Raw genomic sequence first — 19,770 nt, 5'->3', positions numbered from 1 at the left:
TTCCATTCTGCTCTCATCGTCTTCATTTCTTTTAACATAGCATGTGATTTATTTTTTCTAGCTAAGAAGTAATGTTGATTTGAACTGTTGCAGGTTGTTGATGACGTCATTGTGGAGGATGAATCTCCATTGACATTCCCAATCGATGTACTTGTGTTGCATTTTGAATAAATCTGGTTTTCTGGTGGTATTTCTTTGTCCCATGGTTTCATATCAGTATTTGTCTCAATTGAAGTTGCATGTCGAGGAGTCAGATGTCCTGTGGCTTACTGTTATGATGAGCATGGTTGATAACATTCACTTTTTAGGAGCATTTGGTACTGCTTTTTTAGTGCCTGTGAGCGTGCACATGAGCATGCAGCCTGGTTGGTGATGATAGCAGTGCTGCAAATGTAACATACTCCTGTAATTTTTATGATCTTTTGTTTGCATTGTTCATTAGTGCCTTTTATGGTGCTTGTGTTAGTTAATGATAAACACTTTTAATTGCATGTTTCCATATCTGTTCTTCCGCGTATCATTGTGAATCTCTTTGTGATTTTTAATTGTGGAATATTTGGATGGATTGTTAAACACATTGTTTTCTTGCAATTTAGATTTGTGAGGTCTCACCAAGAGATAGCTTTCTGCTGGGGTAAAATTTATAGAGGGCTTACAGTGGGATTTGGGTCAGGCCATTGCTTGCCATGGGCTGGCTTTCTTGAAACTTTCATTTACTTACTTCTTGTTTGATGGCTTTGCTTCTTCTTCTTGTGTTTGTCCCTCCATGTTACAAAGCGTCATTGCCATCCTTTTGAAGAGACTTGTATCCTTCCAGTATTTACATTCAGTGAACGTCTTTATTGTTTTACTTTTAGCAGTGCTTAGCATTGCATCCCCACCTCCTACTCTTCTGTAGCTTCCCTCACACCTTCCAATCTGTTTTGTTTTTTAGGGTCGAGTGCAAAGCGCTCTTTTCCTGCTGTAATCTCTCTATGGGCTTCTAACCACGACCACCACACACCCATTAGTTTGGTTGGTTTCTGGGCCTGCCTTTTAAAATTCGCTTGCTTTCGTTAGTAGAAGGTATGCGTACGTCATGCCTTTTCTGGTGTTTAGCCCTCCTTGAGGGCAGCGGCCAACTACTGAAAACATACAAGGCTCTGTGTTTTCCGTATGGTTTCTGGACTACTTTTTCTGTTTATTTCCTATGCACCACGATCTCGCTGGCTAGTAGTCGAGCACGTTACATCACATCGACCTTTTTACATGGATATTTGCATTTTTGCTGATAATACGTTTGACTGGGAGCAGACTTCTGTTTTACTTATTATTTTCAATTCATTTAGCAAGAAATTAGAAATTTACAACGCAGATAGCTCTTACTCGACCAAACGCGAGACCCAATGCATTGCAAGTGCTTGTTTTAGTATTATTTTCCACCCCTGTTACAAAACGCCTCTGTCACTCTTCTCTGCTTTACTGATCGATATTCCTGTTTCCTACTCCTCTGTTGCCCCCTAATGCCCTTCCCTATTACAGTTTTTTTTTTAGTGCCAGTCACTTCAATATCAATCAGGCCGATGCTTTCTTTAAAAATGTTTTTGTGCTCATTTTATTCCTTTTTTAAAAATCAATCCAAGATGGGCATCTGCCACCTGTGAGCAAAAAATAAAAAAATGTTGACCGTGTCATGGCATGATGACACATGCTTGCTTTTACAGATATATACATCAATTTATTTATTTATTTATTTAGGCAGGTTTTTTTGTTCAGCATCCCCAAACAAGCATTTCTTTTGTCTTTTTTACCAATGCAGAACAACATAGGCACGCAACGCACTGGTTAAGCCGGTAGGTCTGGGTGTTTTTTTAGTGCGAGCTTCAAAGTGAGATATGTAAAGCATGGGCTCTTTTTCAAGGTGAGATGCTCTGCCCATCTGATTTACTGTACAGCAAGTCATTGTAAACTGGCCCGTTATTTTGTGAACCACTCTGTTTTGATTAATGCATCTTTCTATATACATCTAGCTTCAAGAATCGAGGAACTTGAGATGGCATTGAGAAAGAAAGACGACGATATGAAAGCAATGGAGGAAAGATATAAGTTGTACCTTGAAAAGGCAAGAAATGTAAGTTGAATAGTGGTATAACTAAACAAAAACTGTTTATAAAATAGAATTAATATGAGTTCAGTCAAAAAATGTAGCTCAGATTTCGTAAAATATATTGTTGACTTTCGAAAGCATTTCATTCGTTTATTTTATTGTTGTATGTGCACTAATAAAGATTGGTGCATTTGGTAGAAGCCATCTAAATACTAAAGGCTTCATTACAAATACCATGCAGAGTGTAAAACGGGACACATGCTGTGTGCCAGGAATCATTTAGGAAATGTTCACCCTATAAAAAATATGGATTAGAAATAAATACACTTTGAAGAAGTGACAGTCACACAATCTTTTTTTCATTAATCTTTTGCATTCATACCTGGTAGCAAATGCATTTTCTACCCTAATATATTTTGTAAAAAATGCTGAATATTTGTAAAAACAAAAACGCCCTTTGTAATTAGTATTATTTTTTTGTACCCAGATTCCTTTGCGGAGTTTGGTGGCACCATTTTTGTGTAAGCCATTTTTGCACATATCACAAGAGTTTCATACAAATTGCTCTCAATCCTGGGTTTTTGCACTGAAACTTTTCTCCAGGACCTAACAGAAGGCCATTGTGCAAACAAGTACAATGATGGGGCCGTGTGCTTGAAATAGCTGCAAAGACTAATATTGTACTTTATTTTATTTTGCTCATGATTTGTAAACAATCTTCCAAAAAAACTGACCTGATGCAATGCACAGACGGTATTTCCCCAAACCGGTTTTCTACTAAATTCTATTGTTGCATTTGAAAATAAACTCTATATGTTACAGCGTTGGTATCTTGGTTCAAAACCGTTCCAGAACAAAGTACCACTACAACAGTGATCTTCCCTCGAAACTGAGGGTGACCAGAAGATCTTTGGAAGAGAGGGTGGTTGATAGTTGTTAGCTAGTAGTGTTATCATGTTTGTAAGTAATGATGTTGGTGTCTACACGTGGTGCCGGGGCTTGCGTTTTGATAGAACTCTTTGAACATATAGCGGACATTACACTTCATGCGGATATAGAGCAATGTGTAGGTAGAATTTCATGATTGTTCTTTAAGCAGAGATTTGAGGTTAAAAACCAAATCAAATAAAGTCTTAGGGCCTCATTTAGGATTGTAGGAGTGAGTGCCGAATTCAGATCAGTGTCTGCTCAACCGTGGTTCCCCCATCTTATTTAGAGATGGGGAACCACCAAGTTTCTAATGTTGGTGCTTCTTTCTCTGCTGATAGTCAATCAGATAGTGGGCCACTAAGGTAATTGTGTTGGAAGGTCCACCCTTTTTAGGTTGGACTTTCCAACATACAGTTTACCTGTTTGGGACCCCCTGTTCAGGGGGACAAAAACCTTGCATGTCATGAGTGTTGTTATTTTGTGTTTCAAAAACAAATTCCCACTTGTTTCTAAAATAGAAAAAAGTAAACAGACTGCTATTGCATTTTTACCAAAAGTGCTTCCACTATGTTGATGAAAACATTTTTATCAAAAGGATCCCTGCCAAACTGACCTCAGGCAGTGGCTTGGAAGCAGAAGATGAATAGCTTTTTGCGTTTCCTAAATATTCAGTACCCTTCCTGACTTCAAACATGCTGTATAAAAATAAAAGAATTCTGGAAAAGTAGGAACTATCCTCTTCTTTTCTCCTCCGTGTTCATTTTGTTTTTAAGTTCAGACATCAATATTAGTTATATGTTCAGGATGTGCTAGGAATACTTGCACAAGTTGATGTGTACATCTTTTTCCTTCTAAACTTTTCATTATAGGTTTATTAAAAGCTATGTTTTTTTTCCAGGTAATAAAAACCCTCGATCCAAAATTAAATCCAGCCTCGGCGGAGATAATGTTACTGAGAAAGCAACTAACAGATAAAGATAAAAGAATTGAAATATTACAGGTGACTGCAAATTCTTGAAAGTTGGTTAAAAGCTTTATGTTGATGTTATGGGGTGCATGTAGCTGTTATTCTCCAGTGTTTGTCAAAGAATATGGAATGGAGGCTCTTGGAAAAAAATATTCTAATTGAATTTTCCCACATCAATTGTTTGCTGAAACAACAGCTGTACATGGCTGGAACACAATGCATTATTAGCATAATCAGCACAATAGCTATACCATTTACAATCCAGTTTGTTGACTGTTATTTCCTGCCATTATCTCTTGCCTCTTCTTACCTGCATCCTTCATCTAAATAGCTTTTGGGAAGGTATCAATTGAGCCATAAATACTATCTTAATTTTGCATACTAAAATATGTAATCATATATGAACCCACTAACCCATCTGAGCCTTTCATGGAGATGAAAGTACCCTTTGGCAACATATCTCCTATTCTCTTTATTCCAGCCCTAGCAAATGCCACACAATACCGCAGGCTCCATAGATACATTTAATTACCCTGCTTTCAGGCTGAAATAAAGAGATACCCTTAACCACGGGTACACGGGTAACCTCCTCTACATCTCAAGCATACAGTCCTTTGGCCTCATCCACGATACACTCTGTGTGTCTGGATAGGCCAGGCATATACCAATATCAATGAACTCATATTGAAACCTCACCACTTTGATACAAGAGTTTGTATCTGTTGTTTTTGTAACCTTCATTCATTCGTTTTCCACCTATCGTGTTAGTCTGACTAGTTATGAATATTAATATTGCCATGCAGATGTCAGACAACACATTTTACAAACGCTTTTTTCAGATGTGTATTTTTATTTTAGATTGTTCATATGTTTCTGAATATTATATCAGTTTTTAATAACAATGACGATTTTAGGAGTTTGTATCTGATTATAGCTATACACAGTGTGAACCAGCCTGGGTGCAGTTGATCCACATTATTAGATGAGTCCTAAAGTTTGTGTGTGTTTTAATTTATGTCTGTAGGATTGTTCTAATATAGATCACACTTATTTGTACTAGATATTGTTATAAGGAGAAATTGCCAGGCACAATGGCCTCCTGCACCATATACCCTACCGATGCATGTTTTATTAAATTGATTAAGTATGACATGGGGGTTCACCAGTTTAGTCAGATCCTTAATTTGTGTTTTCCATTAAAAAAAAATATGAAAAAAGACATTTCATTAAACCTTTTAGTAATTTTAAACATTTTTTTCCTTGGTCCTTGTTCATGTGAAGACATAAATCAGTTATACTCATTTAAAAAACATCTCGTTTGAACAATCCTACCACAGCAGACATGTTTCAAGGAGAAACATCTAACTGAAGGCTGTAATAATAAATAGAAAGACCGATTAATACCCAACCAAATTTGTTCATCCACAAATGCACATTGAGAAATTATTTCTATCACAAATATACATTTCTCATCAGTTCTTATGATGACTCAGCTTTAACATCTTGAATATTTGTTGTGAATGTATATGCAATAGTGCTATCCTCTACTCCCTAAATCCTTATCAAACACATTGATCTTTATGTTTAAAGACTGTTTTCATTTCACAGGAAAAACAATTTAAAAGGGCATTTATTTCAGTAATTGTTAAATTAACCAGTTGAATGTACTAAGTTCTTTGTTGGTATTTTTCTTGTAAATTAGTATGAATCACAAAGAAAGTAAAAAAAGGTAAAATATGTATGCCTATTTATTTCCATTGTAGACTTACAGATTCATTATTCCTTGTATATTTCTTGATATCTTATGTGTAAAGTGACAGTATCTAGTCACTAATTAATATATTTCAAAATATCCGATGTATGTGTAGTTCTGATATCTTGTCAAATTGGTCTATGTGTCAGTTCTTGATAGATTAGAATGAGACCTTCAGGAGAAGAAAGAATCTCTGCCCCAAAGAGAGACCCTGCAATGGCTACATCAGAGAAGCAGGACTCCTAGTAGGGGCAGGGAAACAGGCACCAACACTAGTAAGGAAAATAAGGAATGTAACAAGAACAGACACAAACTGAATATTTGAGACATTCCCACCTATTCTCACCCTTCACTTCCCTGAATGAACTGATAGCTGTCTGAGAAGGGTGTAATAACTTCATCTCTGTTTCCCAAGTGACAACTTCCAACAATGGAATATGTAATTGGATCATCAGTCTGCCACATGAAAGAGTAAGACAAGTGGGTTTATAGATCAATGAGAGTTAATGTGAATGTTGGTTAAGAGTCTGTCCAAGTATCATGTGATTATGTGGTGTCTGGGCTTGAGTCATATTTCCAAGGTCTGAACCAGCTGCCCACTGATATACCCAAGGCCATTAGGGACTGCAAGGCAAAGCTTTACATTGCCATACATAAGAAGACCCCACACTGGAAATTCCCAGAGTTGACGTACTTGTTTTAGAGGCTGGTCTTTATCATGGTCCAAAACTGTCTAGTAAGTCGAAAAAGAAGCATAGGAGATCCAAGTGGGATTCTCTATCACCCCCACCACCAGTCCCCAATGCCACTCACACTTGGGGCAGTGCCTCAACTCTCGATCCTACTACCAAAGTCAGCCGACTTTGGCGCTGATTCTGTAGCTGGTTCCAGCGCAACCCAAGTTTCCATGGCCACATCAGATTGAAGACTTTTATGCACCAATGCTCAGCTCTTCGGTTTACTACCAACTACCTCTGGCACACATTGGGGCCCCAAAGAGCCAAGAGGCCCTCCATCTGGAGTGTCTCCAGGGGGTTCACCCTCAGAGCAAGTTGAGCACTCCAAGCCCGTCTTGTCTCCTGCTCCACTCCTGAACGTGCTTACGGCACCATGACCTGCCCTGGTCCCGGGAACTTCTATGCAGATGCCGACACCAACAACGTCTAAGGAGGTCCCAATAGTTGTCTCCGTCACTGAATCAATGCCAGTCTGACCTCAACTAAAATCGCACCCAGTACCACTCGAGGCACCACTTCCCCCCACTTGAATTATCGTCTCCTCTCCTCTCTTTGGTACAGAGTCCAGCAATGACCATGACCAAGGTGATGGGTAATATGACTTACAGGAGGTGGCTGGTCTGCTACCTCCCCAGAAACAACCCTGCCCTCACCCCCCTAGACCATCTGCAGAGGAATCTTCTTCTTACGCCATGGTTATGCGTAGGATGGCTGAAGTACTTGACCTCTGGCTACCCACTTTGGAGGTTACGGCTAGTGTTTTGACAGAAGACCTCCAACTGGGGCAAACATCTTCTGAGATTGTCCTTCCATTTAATGAGGTGTTGACAAATACCTTACTGGGTGCGTTGGCCAAACCTTGTTTTGGCTCTCCAGTCAATCGACAAATTGTCAGCCACTATAGTCCTGGTCCAGGCAACCCTGACTTTCTCTCCGAAAGTCTAGTGGTGCAAGCCTCCAAAAGTTGCTGTCACGCCTTCCCTACCACTCCCCTGGACAAGGAATCCAAACCACTGAAGACCTTTGGGAAACAGGTGTTTTCCTCCACCAGTCTGGCTCTCTGATCAGTTAACATGAGCTGCTTGTTACGATGGTATTCACATGTCCTTTGGGACACAGTAGCAAAAGTCTTCCCTGGTTTGCCAGGAGGTCTCTGACCTGTTCTCACACAGGCGATCCAAGATGGTTGTGATGTGTTCAAGTTCATAATTCTTTGTGACTTGGATACCACTGATTCCACTGGGCAGGCCATCTGCACCACTGTTGCCATTATGGCTACTTCATAAACACATCATGACGTGGCTATTGAATCATATGGAACTATGGTGGTTATTATGACCCTGGTGGTCTTTTGACTGCCCGGGTAAATGTGGCAGTCCTGCCGCCAACAGGCTGGCGGTGCAGACTGCCTTATTATGAGTGTGGCGAGTTGGCATCTGCCAACCCGCCACATCTCCCCTCATACCGCCATGGTGTTCAAAACCTCCGTCTGACAAAGAGGGAAACATGGTCATCATGAATCATCATAACTACATCAGCGAGATCAACAGACAACTTGAGGATTGCCAGGCGTATGCTAAACTCAGCTGCTGCCCTCTCACCCCCATCACTATAAAATTTGTGACAAACTGACACATAATTCCCAATTCACCAGGGATGGTGTTATGGTTTACTCACTTTGTGACAGATATCTGGGCACTGCTATGTGGTGGGTGCACTCTATGAGGTGGCTCTTGCTAACTTACACAGGTTAATTTGGTTAGACTGCCTTATTTCAAAGCCACTTTGTGCAGATTTGCACGGGCGTGTCAACACCCATCCTTCACTTGATTATGGACGCATGCCTTATTAAGTGACTTCAAACGTGCAACCACTTTGCTATCATCCTATATTTTGATTTATTGGACTGGCAACTACATCTCTGTATATTTTGCAGCCTTGAAAAAGTCACCTGTTGTGACGAAACACGTGTTGGCTGTGTAAATGGAACTATGCTCAACTGACTACTTGGCTGTATTTATGGATCAATGCTCAACCGATCTCTTTTGATGCCCTCGGCTACTAATTAAAGGAACCCACTACAACCAACTCAACTGGAGGACATCTTTATTATGAACATTGTTTTGAGTGCTGCGCCTTCTGTGCTAAATTTCATGTTTAGTGTTTATTTGAAGCACTACCGTATGCTCTTGGATAGTGTAGCATCTTACCGCATAGCACCATATCCACCCCATGTTTGCATGATTTTCGACATGAACTACTATTGACTATACTTGCTCAGCATGTGGGACGTGCACCCCTTTCTACCACCACTATCCACCCCCTTTCTTGTTAAGAAAACAGATGTGTTATCTCTATACACAGAAGAGTTCTCTAGGACTGGTAGTACTTATAAACAGCTCAAATCATACTGAGTGCATAATTGACCCTGCTAGTACCAGTATTTACAAATACATATACAGTCAATATAAGGGTTCTAGGTTAAACCTATGCCCACTAACCATATCTGAGTAAGGTAACTCCTTACAGTCGCTCACTCTTTCAACCACTTACTTCGTCAAAGATAACACCCTCCAGATTCCTACCATGCCTTCAGAAACAGCCGACTAATAGACCGAAATGGAGGGAAATGGAGTGTTTAAATAGAGCTGTGTACTCAAATTAGTTAGCTCTAATTGCTTTCTCCGCTTTTTTTCTCGTTGATTCATATCATCTGACTCCTTGCATGCAAGTTGCTGATTGAATCAGCCAATGAAAACAGAGGGCTCCTAGGGACGGTGGGAGATGAAGTTCTCAGTAATGGCCAATAGGGACTGAGCCCTGGGAACTACATATGGCTACCCAGGATGCTGTAACATGTAGTTTCTGGCGGACCCAGGCTAGTAACAAAGAGCCCACAAGTCTTTCAGATTATTGGGATGGGCTCATCTAAATTTTCCCACCAGCTTCGTCAAAGTGATTAAGGCGACAACCAACAACACTGTTGGGTATACTGTTTACCAGAAGTGTATAAACATCTTAGGGGGGACACCTCAGGGTCCCTTATTCTTGACCCTTGCTATGCACTCCATTCAAGCAGTTTCAGAGCTGTCCCTTATGGCTTCTTACCATTAGGATTGTGTTCCTCATCACAATCATGCTGTGTAAGTGAGTGTCAAGCTTTTTATGTCAATCCACCATAAACCACCTTCTTCCGAGACAAACTAGCTCTGTGGACATGAGCATCACCCTCTGCCACTGCCGTCACCGGCTCCAGACAACACTGCTGGTGACGCAGCCTGACATCCATCCTCAGATTTAGTCTTGCTGGGAGGAAGAAGTTACTTGAAGAGGAGTCTCATCAAGCAGTCTCCACAAATTCTTTGGCACTGATTCTGACCCTGTGGAGTATTCTGATGTTGGTGACCTGGACCAGGAAATCCTTGACATTCAGGGCTTGTCTTCGGTCAGTGGCTTGGACACCCCACCTGAACTGGATATGGACTGATGCTCTGGACCACCAACACCAGATCTTGTGTCTTTACACAAAGTCATGTTGAAGGGACGACTCCTGGTGGCCAACCACATTGGGAACCGCACCAACGCCCTCTAACCACGCATGCAACCTGGGTTTCATCCTAGACTCTTCGCTCTCCATGACCCAACAAGTCAGCGCCGTCTCATCCTCCTGCTTCAACACCCTCCGCATGCTCCACAAGATCTACACGTGGATCCCCACCGAAACCAGAAGGATGGTCACCCAGGCCCTCGTCAGCAGCAGACTGGACTATGGCAACACTCTCTACGCGGGAACCACGGCCAATTTTCAGGAAAAGACTGCAAAGCATACAGAACGCCTCCGCACGCCTCATCCTCGACATCCCCCGCCGCAGAAACATCACAGCCCACCTGAGAGACCTACACTGGCTCCCCGTCAACAAGAGGATCACCTTCAAGCTCCTCACCCACACCCACAAACACTCCACAACGCCGGACCAGTATACCTCAATGAACGACTCACCTTCTACACCCCGAACCGACAGCTCCGCTCCGCTGACCTTGCCCTCACTACCGTTACATGCATCCACAGGACAACAACCGGCGGCAGATCATTCTCCTACCTCTTTGCCAAGACCTGGAACACCCTCCCCATCCACTTACAGCAGACCAAGGACCTGCTGACCTTCAGGAGACACCTCAAGACCTGGCTGTTCGAGCAGTAGCAGCTCCCCTATTGCCCCACTCCCCTCAAGCGCCTTGAGACCCTCGCGGGTGAGTAGCGTGCTCTACAAATGTACTGATTGATTGATTGAAGGCCACAGAGCTGTTAGACTTACATTTGCTTCACTGAGTTTCTCCTGCCCTCATCAGCCTCTTCGGAACCACTTCTCTCCTTCATGAGGCTTTATTGGACCCCATCATGGTGGCCTGGTATAAGCATTCTTCTGCTCTGGCATTCAGTCGGTTTGTGGCCTGTCATTATTGCTTCATTACTTGTAATCCAGCCTTTCTACCCATGCATTCTCCACCAAAGAGCTTGTTCATCCAAGCTTCCTTTTCCGGGGCCCAATCTGGTTGTGCTCTCCGATAGGGAGCCAAAACATCTGGAGACCTAGGGCAAGTTCCTGAATGCTAACTGCTTCTCACCTGCTACAACAATGCCTTTTGGCACATGGCCCAAAATTCTTCTTCCAGATGTTCCCACCGATACCAGGGCACACTTTCAAGAGCTCTTTGTGGATGCACAGAATGCCTCCTGGCATATTAAGCCTGAATTGGCCACTCCATTCATCACCAGAGCCATGGGTACCTCAGTGACAGAATGATACTACACTTGGCTCATTTTCTCAACTGATGTCTAGGCCAGCCTGGTGGACCTCCACTTAAACCTCCTGCAGTTGTACAGGGACAAGGCTGACTCAGCACTGGAGCATTTTGAAGCCTGTAAAGCCACAGCCAGGCTTTGGGCATTCACCTTCCACCTCCAACATAGGATTTCCGGTCTTTTCACCACTTTCTCGGTTTTGAATGATGCATCACCTTTTGCTCATGATAGTACACACCGGCACTCCAACAATAGGAAAATTCACTCGTCTGACAATACAGAGGATGTGGTAGAGGGCATGGATCCACCTTGCAACCCTCCTCCTATTTTTCTTCTTCTCTCCCGCACCACAAGGAAAGCAGGCATAGTTTGCTTTCCCAACCCCACGAGGCAAGTGTTACATTGTCTTCCAGCCTCGAAGGCCATTTCTTCAGACCAGTGGGTCCTTCAAATGGTGGAAAAGGGCTACACCTTTGCCTTCCATCCTTCTGCCATTCACCCTTCCTCCTGTTTCTAAACCATTTGGACATTCTACAGCAGAAGGTGGCAGCTGTCCTCCTCAAAGGAGCAGTAGAGTTACTGTCTGGTACGGACGGAGGCCAAGGTTGTTACACATGTTATTCCTGGTGCCAAAATATGGTGGTCTACATCCGATTCTGGATTTCAGAAGTTTAAACTTGTTCCTCAAAAAAGTTCAAGATGCTGACCCTAGCTCAAGTTCTACTGGCTTTGGAACTTGGAGACTAAATGGTGTCCGTCGATCTGCAGGGTGCATGCTTCCACATACCCATCCTGTGATCCCATCAGAAGCACTTGAGGTTAGTGGTGGGTTCAACACACTACCAAATTGTGGTACTACCATTTGGCTTGACATCGGCACCTTGAGTCTTCACAGAGGTACCGGCAGTGCTTGTGGCCCATCTCAGATGGTCAGCATCCTCATTTTCCTTTACCTGGATGACTGGCACCTCAAAGCCAGTTTGCCAGACATGGTGTTGCATCATCTGCAGTTGACAGCATCTCTGCTTTCAGTCACCAAGCCCAAATCTCACTTGTGGTCCTCCCAACTACTCCTGTTCATAGGGTTGGTACTGGACACCAGCTGTCTCTGAGCCTTTCCTGTCATAGAGAGTCAGATACATCCACTAGCTTCTCTGGAAGACCAGGTGCTTCACATCAGCCTTCTAGAACTGTAGGCAATTCAGATGGCACTCAGTGCATTCCTCCCCTCCATCATGGGTCAGCCCGTACAGATCTTGACGGACAACACAACCGCATTGTGGTATGTGAACAAGCAAATGGGAGTATGATCTCACCTCCTTTTCCTGAAGGCGTTGAGACTGTGGTCTTTGGCACACCGCTAGGGGATCTGGCTAATCACCAAACATCTAAAGGGGTCTAGGAATGTCAGAAGTCGATAGTCTGAACCGGCATTATCTTACCAATCACGAGTGGTGTCTGCTGCCGAAGGTAGTCCAGGATATCTTTGCTGTGCGGGGCACTCCTGCAGTGGACTTATTGCCCTCCTCGAACAATGCTCAGTCTGAGCAGTTCTGCACCCTCTAGTATCATTTGAGGGAAGCCTTCTGGATGCATTTCAGTTGAGGTGGAACTTTCAGCTTCATTACTCATTTTCCCCATACCCTTGATTCCCCAAGTTCTCAAGAAGTTGCGCCAAGATCAGGCCCAAGTCATTCTCATTACCCTGAACTGGGCAGGAGGGGTGTGGTATGCGAACCATCTGCACTTCTCCACGTCGCCTTCCACTCATACTGGACCTTCCTCCCTTTTGGGTGAACGATTCTGCACCCCAACCTCAGAGACCTCCATCTACATGCTTGTAGGTTGAGCTGGAAAAATTGAGCTCCTTTCAGCTGCCACCAAAGGTGATACTTGTCATCTTGTCTGCGTGTTGCCCCTCCACTAAGTTTACTTATTCCGACGGATGAGGCAACTTTGTTGCATAATGTGTGAACAGTGGTTTGGATCTCTTGCAGGCCAAACAAAACAATCTCAATTGTTGCAATTTGCGCTTTCCCTTGCTTAGAGGAGATGTGCCTTTGGCACTGTGAAGGGTTATTTAGCCACCTTGTCTGCTTTCCTCTGTCTGCCGGATCAGTCGTCCCTGTTTAAGCTCCCAGTTGTCATACATTTTCTTAAGGGCCTGGCCATCCTTTTTCCTCCAACTTCCTTTGTGGTTCCTCAATTGGACTTGATCCTAGTTCTTACATTTTTTGATGGGGTCTTGGTTTGAGCCACTTCTCAGTTGTATCCTTTGCATGTTGACCCTCATAACTGTGTTTTGGTTGCAATCACTTCTGCTAGAAGGAGCAGTGAGTTGCAAGCCCATAGCTGTCATCCGCCTTCCTTTACCTTCTAACCAAACAAGTTGGTGTGACAAACCAGGGCTTCTTTCCTTCTCAGGGTGGTCGCCATTTTCCATCTTGGCCAATCCATCTCTCTTCTGACCATCTACCATCCCCCTTATCCCACAAAATTGGAGAAATGGTTGCATTGGTTGGATTCAATCGCCTACTACCTGAACCTCACCGCATCCAGAAGTCCAGAAGTTCTGGTTGATGACCAGCTATTTAAAAGCTACTGTGGTGTCAAAAAGGGTAAGGCAGTACAGTGGAGGACTCTATCTCAGTGAATCATCCTCTGCATCAAGACCTAATATGCCTTAGCCAAGAAGAGGTCTCCAGAAGGGAATCAATGCCCATTCCACCAGATCTAAGTTAACAACTTTTACACTCGCTTAAGGTGTTCCGATTGCAGAAATCTGTAAGGAGGCAATGTGGGCTTCCTTGCACACCTTTACGAAGCATTACTTCCTAGATATGGAGGTGCGCAGGGGTGTTCACTTTGCCAAGTCCATCTTGCAGGATTTCCTTGTCCGAGCATCCATCAACCCTCCTCCTGAGTAGGACATTGTTGAGACATCTGTTCTATAGGTGATGAATCTGCTGGTAGAAGTATCCATCACAATGAAATGTTTCTTACCTGTTACTGATCTCTTCTGTGCATTTCTTCCATGTCCAAATAGGGAATAGATGCAAGATTATCCTGTGGGCATTGGGGAGTGGCCATACTCATTCATAATACTTTTCCATTCAGGGAACCCAGACACAAAAGCAGACACCCAGGACCGTACACATGGATGTCTGTGGAACTGGGAGGTCAATTGTGGACACTAGTGAGTGCATACATACTGCCTATTTGGCAACCTGATTGCGGACACCTCTCAGAGTTTTTGGTGATTGGAGGGGACTTCAGTGGTCCAGCAGGCAGAGATGAAATTTGAGGAGTGGTTGGCCACACCATACAGGCTTGAAAAGCCCAGTCTGAGGCAGAAGCTCCTCCATGACATTGGGAGATGCATACAAGTGCCAAAACCTGGAGACTAAAGAGAATAAATACTTCTCTGCCTCCCCCAGTTATATTCAAATATTTTTACTTCATGGCCTGCTTCACCAATGTAGTGTGAGTAACTGGGCCCCACTTCCTTTCCAGAGCCTTGACCAATCATAACTTCTCAACACTACTCACAGGTAAAGTTGGTGAGAGGTATCTGGGGTCCAAATGGCTGATCATTCATAGATGGTGACCTGGTAAGGCATCTATGTGAAGAAGAAGCCCTTTGAGACTAATGAAGATTTAGTGGCCTCACCTGGCATACTGTGAGATGTTTGTAAGACAGTCATTTGGGGTAGAGCACTAGATTACCTCAACTAAAAGAAGGTCTGGAAAGATCCTATAATGGTGCTTCATCCAGCTAGATAAGTTAGGAACAGAATAGAACACTGCTTCACGCAGTCTGAATCTCTTCTCAGGCAAATAGAAGCCACAAACCTAACTCTCAGACAAACATTAGACATAGACAGATCCACATGAATGGCTTCGCAAAAACAATTGTACACATTTCAGGATAAAGCAGGGAAGTGTTTGCATTAGTGTTTGAAATTGGGTCTCTAGTTGGCAGAGGTATACACCCTTGTCCAAGTAGGGTAAGTCACTACACAACCTAAATTATCCTGTTCTCACCCTCCAGTAGCTTGGTACAGAGCAGGCAGGTTTAACTTAGAAGGCAATGTGTAAAGTTTTTGTGCAATAACTCATACAGTAACACAGTGAAAATACTACAAAAGTACTCCACACCAGTTTAGGAAAATATAAGATATGTATTTGAATGAAATAAGACCAAAATGACAAAAATCCAATAAGTAGATCCTGAGATATACAATTTGAAAGATTTAGGTGAAAATAGTGCATAGAAGCGCCAAGGGCCTACTGTGGTTTTCTGGTCGCGATGGACTGGGACAGAGTCACAAGTTCAGGTTGACCACGATGGAGCGTGGGCTGGCTCCAAGGACCCACTTCGGCCTGCTGAATACAGTACCTTAAGTCTTGGTACGTGGTCTGTGCATCATCTCTTTGCGAGGCTTTGTGTCATCTGACGTCAGTTCGGAGAAAGTCTGTGGCAAGGCTTTGCGGTGTTTGGCATTGCTGTGCTTTGATCCCGGGAAGCTGTGCAGCAAGGCTTTGCGGGGCTTAGCGTCACTTTGCATTGATCCTGGGTAACTGTGCGGCATGGTTCTGCAGGGCTTGGCGTCGCTGTCCATCGGTTCCTATGGGCTGGCAACTGCGCAGCGAGGCTTTGCAGGGCTTTGCACCATCAGGCATTGAGTCCAGAAAAACTGGCATCTGCGCAGTGAAGCTTTGCAAGGCTTTGTGGCAGTTCTGATGAACACCATAGAAGGTAAAGCACTTTAGGCCCACTTCCAAGGCAGGACAGACTCACAGCTTGTAGAGTTAAGGTACAGATGGTTCACGCCTTTGATGTCCCTGAGACTTGGAAACAGGAGGCAAGCCCAATCCAAGCCGTTGGAGAGAATTGTGGAGCAATGCAGAGTCCTTCCATTAAGTCAGGGGCCAGCAGGCAGCAGGACAATAAGCAGGCCAGCAGTCCTTAAAACAAAGCAGTCCAGATGAGTCATTTGGGCAGCCAGGCAGTCCCTCTGACAGAGTCCAGCAGCAGGTCCAGAAGTGTCTGATTTGGTGGGGTCAGAGACCCAGCATATAACCAAAAGTGCCTTTGAAGGGGGGGAAATTTCAAAGAGTGGTTTTGAAGTGCACATGTTCCCCTTTCAACCCAGCCCTGTCTGCCAGGATCCCTGTGGGGGTTCATCAGTCCTTTATGTGATGTCAGGCCACTGGCCTTTGAAGTGTACGTGAGAGCCCCTAAATCCTTCCTGCCCAAGAAGACCCATTCAGTAGGCAGATAAACGCAGTGTCCTGTGGTTATGGCTGTCTGGGTGGAATGCACAAGGGGAGCAGTCAACCAGCGCATTCCAGCTGTGCACTGGGGACTGGCTGTAAAGCAGAGAAGGCAGTGAGAGCAGAGAAATGCCTACTTGCTAAAAGTGGCATTTCGAAAATAGTAGTATTAAATCCAACTTAACCAGTAAGCTGGATTTTCTATTATGATTCTGGCCATACTAAACTTGACAGGGCTACTCCTTTCAGATCAGAATCTAGCACTTAAAAGTATATAAGGGCAGTTCTAATGCTGGCTGATGAGAGGAACAGGCCTCACGGTAGTGAAAAACGAATCTGTGAGTTTTTCACTCCCTGAACATGTAAAACACATAAGTACATGTCCTGCCTTTTACTTACTTAGCACCCTGCCCTGTGGGGTGCATACGGCCTACCTTAGTGGTGACATACAGGGAGTGCAGAATTATTAGGCAAGTTGTATTTTTGAGGATTAATTTTATTATTGAACAACAACCATGTTCTCAATGAACCCAAAAAACTCATTAATATCAAAGCTGAATATTTTTGGAAGTAGTTTTTAGTTTGTTTTTAGTTTTAGCTATGTTAGGGGGATATCTGTGTGTGCAGGTGACTATTACTGTGCATAATTATTAGGCAACTTAACAAAAAAATATATATACCCATTTCAATTATTTATTATTACCAGTGAAACCAATATAACATCTCAACATTCACAAATATACATTTCTGACATTCAAAAACAAAACAAAAACAAATCAGTGACCAATATAGCCACCTTTCTTTGCAAGGACACTCAAAAGCCTGCCATCCATGGATTCTGTCAGTGTTTTGATCTGTTCACCATCAACATTGCGTGCAGCAGCAACCACAGCCTCCCAGACACTGTTCAGAGAGGTGTACTGTTTTCCCTCCTTGTAAATCTCACATTTGATGATGGACCACAGGTTCTCAATGGGGTTCAGATCAGGTGAACAAGGAGGCCATGTCATTAGATTTCCTTCTTTTATACCCTTTCTTGCCAGCCACGCTGTGGAGTACTTGGACGCGTGTGATGGAGCATTGTCCTGCATGAAAATCATGTTTTTCTTGAAGGATGCAGACTTCTTCCTGTACCACTGCTTGAAGAAGGTGTCTTCCAGGAACTGGCAGTAGGACTGGGAGTTGAGCTTGACTCCATCCTCAACCCGAAAAGGCCCCACAAGCTCATCTTTGATGATACCAGCCCCAACCAGTACTCCACCTCCACCTTGCTGGCGTCTGAGTCGGACTGGAGCTCTCTGCCCTTTACCAATCCAGCCACGGGCCCATCCATCTGGCCCATCAAGACTCACTCTCATTTCATCAGTCCATAAAACCTTAGAAAAAACAGTCTTGAGATATTTCTTGGCCCAGTCTTGATGTTTCAGCTTGTGTCTTGTTCAGTGGTGGTCGTCTTTCAGCCTTTCTTACCTTGGCCATGTCTCTGAGTATTGCACACCTTGTGCTTTTGGGCACTCCAGTGATGTTGCAGCTCTGAAATATGGCCAAACTGGTGGCAAGTGGCATCGTGGCAGCTGCACGCTTGACTTTTCTCAGTTCATGGGCAGTTATTTTGCGCCTTGGTTTTTCCACACGCTTCTTGCGACCCTGTTGACTATTTTGAATGAAACGCTTGATTGTTCGATGATCACGCTTCAGAAGCTTTGCAATTTTAAGAGTGCTGCATCCCTCTGCAAGATATCTCACTATTTTTGACTTTTCTGAGCCTGTCAAGTCCTTCTTTTGACCCATTTTGCCAAAGGAAAGGAAGTTGCCTAATAATTATGCACACCTGATATAGGGTGTTGATGTCATTAGACCACACCCCTTCTCATTACAGAGATGCACATCACCTAATATGCTTAATTGGTAGTAGGCTTTCGAGCCTATACAGCTTGGAGTGAGACAACATGCATAAAGAGGATGATGTGGTCAAAATACTCATTTGCCTAATAATTCTGCACTCCCTGTATGTAGAAAAAGGGGAGTTTTAAGGCTTGGCAAGTAGTATTAAATGCTAAGTCAAAGTGGCAATAAAGCTGCACACCCAGGCCTTGCAATGGCAGACCTGAGACATGGTTAGGGGACTACATATGTGGGTGGCACAATCAGTGCTGCAGGCCCACTAGTAGCATTTAATTTACAGTCCTTAGGTGTAGGAAGCTGGCCTGGTGTGTGGTGAGCACCTATAGTGTTATTACTTTATACCAGGTCCAGGTATCCCCTATTAGTTAAGTGTAGGCAGTGTCTAGGAAGCCAGGGCTCTCTAGATGTAGCTGTGGATGAGCAGCCAAGACTTATCTTGGAGACATGCAAAGCTTATGAAATACCGCTATAGTCACACAGCACTTAAACACATGAAAGAACCACACAGTGTTACAAAAATAAAGGTACTTTATTATAGTAACACAAATACTAGAACACTGAATAGGCAATACCCCAACTGGAGGTAAGTAAGCACACTATTATATACACATTAGTAATCAGTAAATAGCATAGATAGCAATAAGCATTGGTAAAAGTAATAGCAAATAGTGAGGGCCCTAGGGGAGGGCCAAACCATATATCAAAAAAGTGGAATGTGAAAGGTAGTCTCCCACCCAAGGGAGTGGAATCAGTAGAGGGGAGCTGGAGGAACTAGGAACCTCATGAGGTGAGTATCAGAGTGACACCCAGCGACCAAGAGAGCAGGGGTAATTACCTGGTTTTCCCTAAAGCCAACAGGAGGACTTTGGAAAAGGATTATGCTAGACCCAACCAAGACCGGAAGAACCCAAAGGTGGATTCTGACAGAAGAGGACCTGCAAAGGAAGGGGACCAAGTCCAGGTTGACATGAAGTGTCCGGTTGTGGCAGGAGCCACTACCCACCCTTCTGTGGATGCAGAACCAGGCGGACGGTGGACGAAGAAGGTCAGCAGTGCAGTACAGGAGCTGGAGAGGAGTCCCAGGCGTGATGCAAGTGATGTCCCATGGCAGCGGTCGTGGTGCAGTCGGCTAGTGGTGCTGGAAAATCACCAACAAGCCTTGGCAAATGCAAGAGATGGAGAAGAAGGTTTGCAAGGCTGAAGAGGACTAGCAAGGTCCAGGGGACTGGACCCAAGGAGGGGAGTCTGGGGTGACCCTTAGCAGCTGGGAGAGTCAGAATAAGAGGACGCAGCCCCCAAAGGAAACCCACT

General features: G+C 43.8%; 1 protein-coding gene across 1 annotated transcript in view; it reads left to right on the top strand.

Moving 5' to 3' along the window:
- The window catches only part of HOOK1 (hook microtubule tethering protein 1), a 921,358-nt gene that overhangs the window by 826,943 nt on the left and 74,645 nt on the right, over positions 1-19,770 (top strand). Inside the window, exons 19-20 of the mRNA XM_069232567.1 lie at positions 2,010-2,110; positions 3,915-4,016. Coding sequence (XP_069088668.1) covers positions 2,010-2,110; positions 3,915-4,016 — 203 coding nt within the window. The remainder of the gene's footprint in view (positions 1-2,009; positions 2,111-3,914; positions 4,017-19,770) is intronic.

This window comes from Pleurodeles waltl, chromosome 4_2 (assembly GCF_031143425.1).
Source record: "Pleurodeles waltl isolate 20211129_DDA chromosome 4_2, aPleWal1.hap1.20221129, whole genome shotgun sequence".
NCBI lineage: Eukaryota > Metazoa > Chordata > Amphibia > Caudata > Salamandridae > Pleurodeles > Pleurodeles waltl.
Note: the sequence above shows the minus strand (reverse complement) of the source record. Positions and strands in the feature narration are given on the sequence as shown.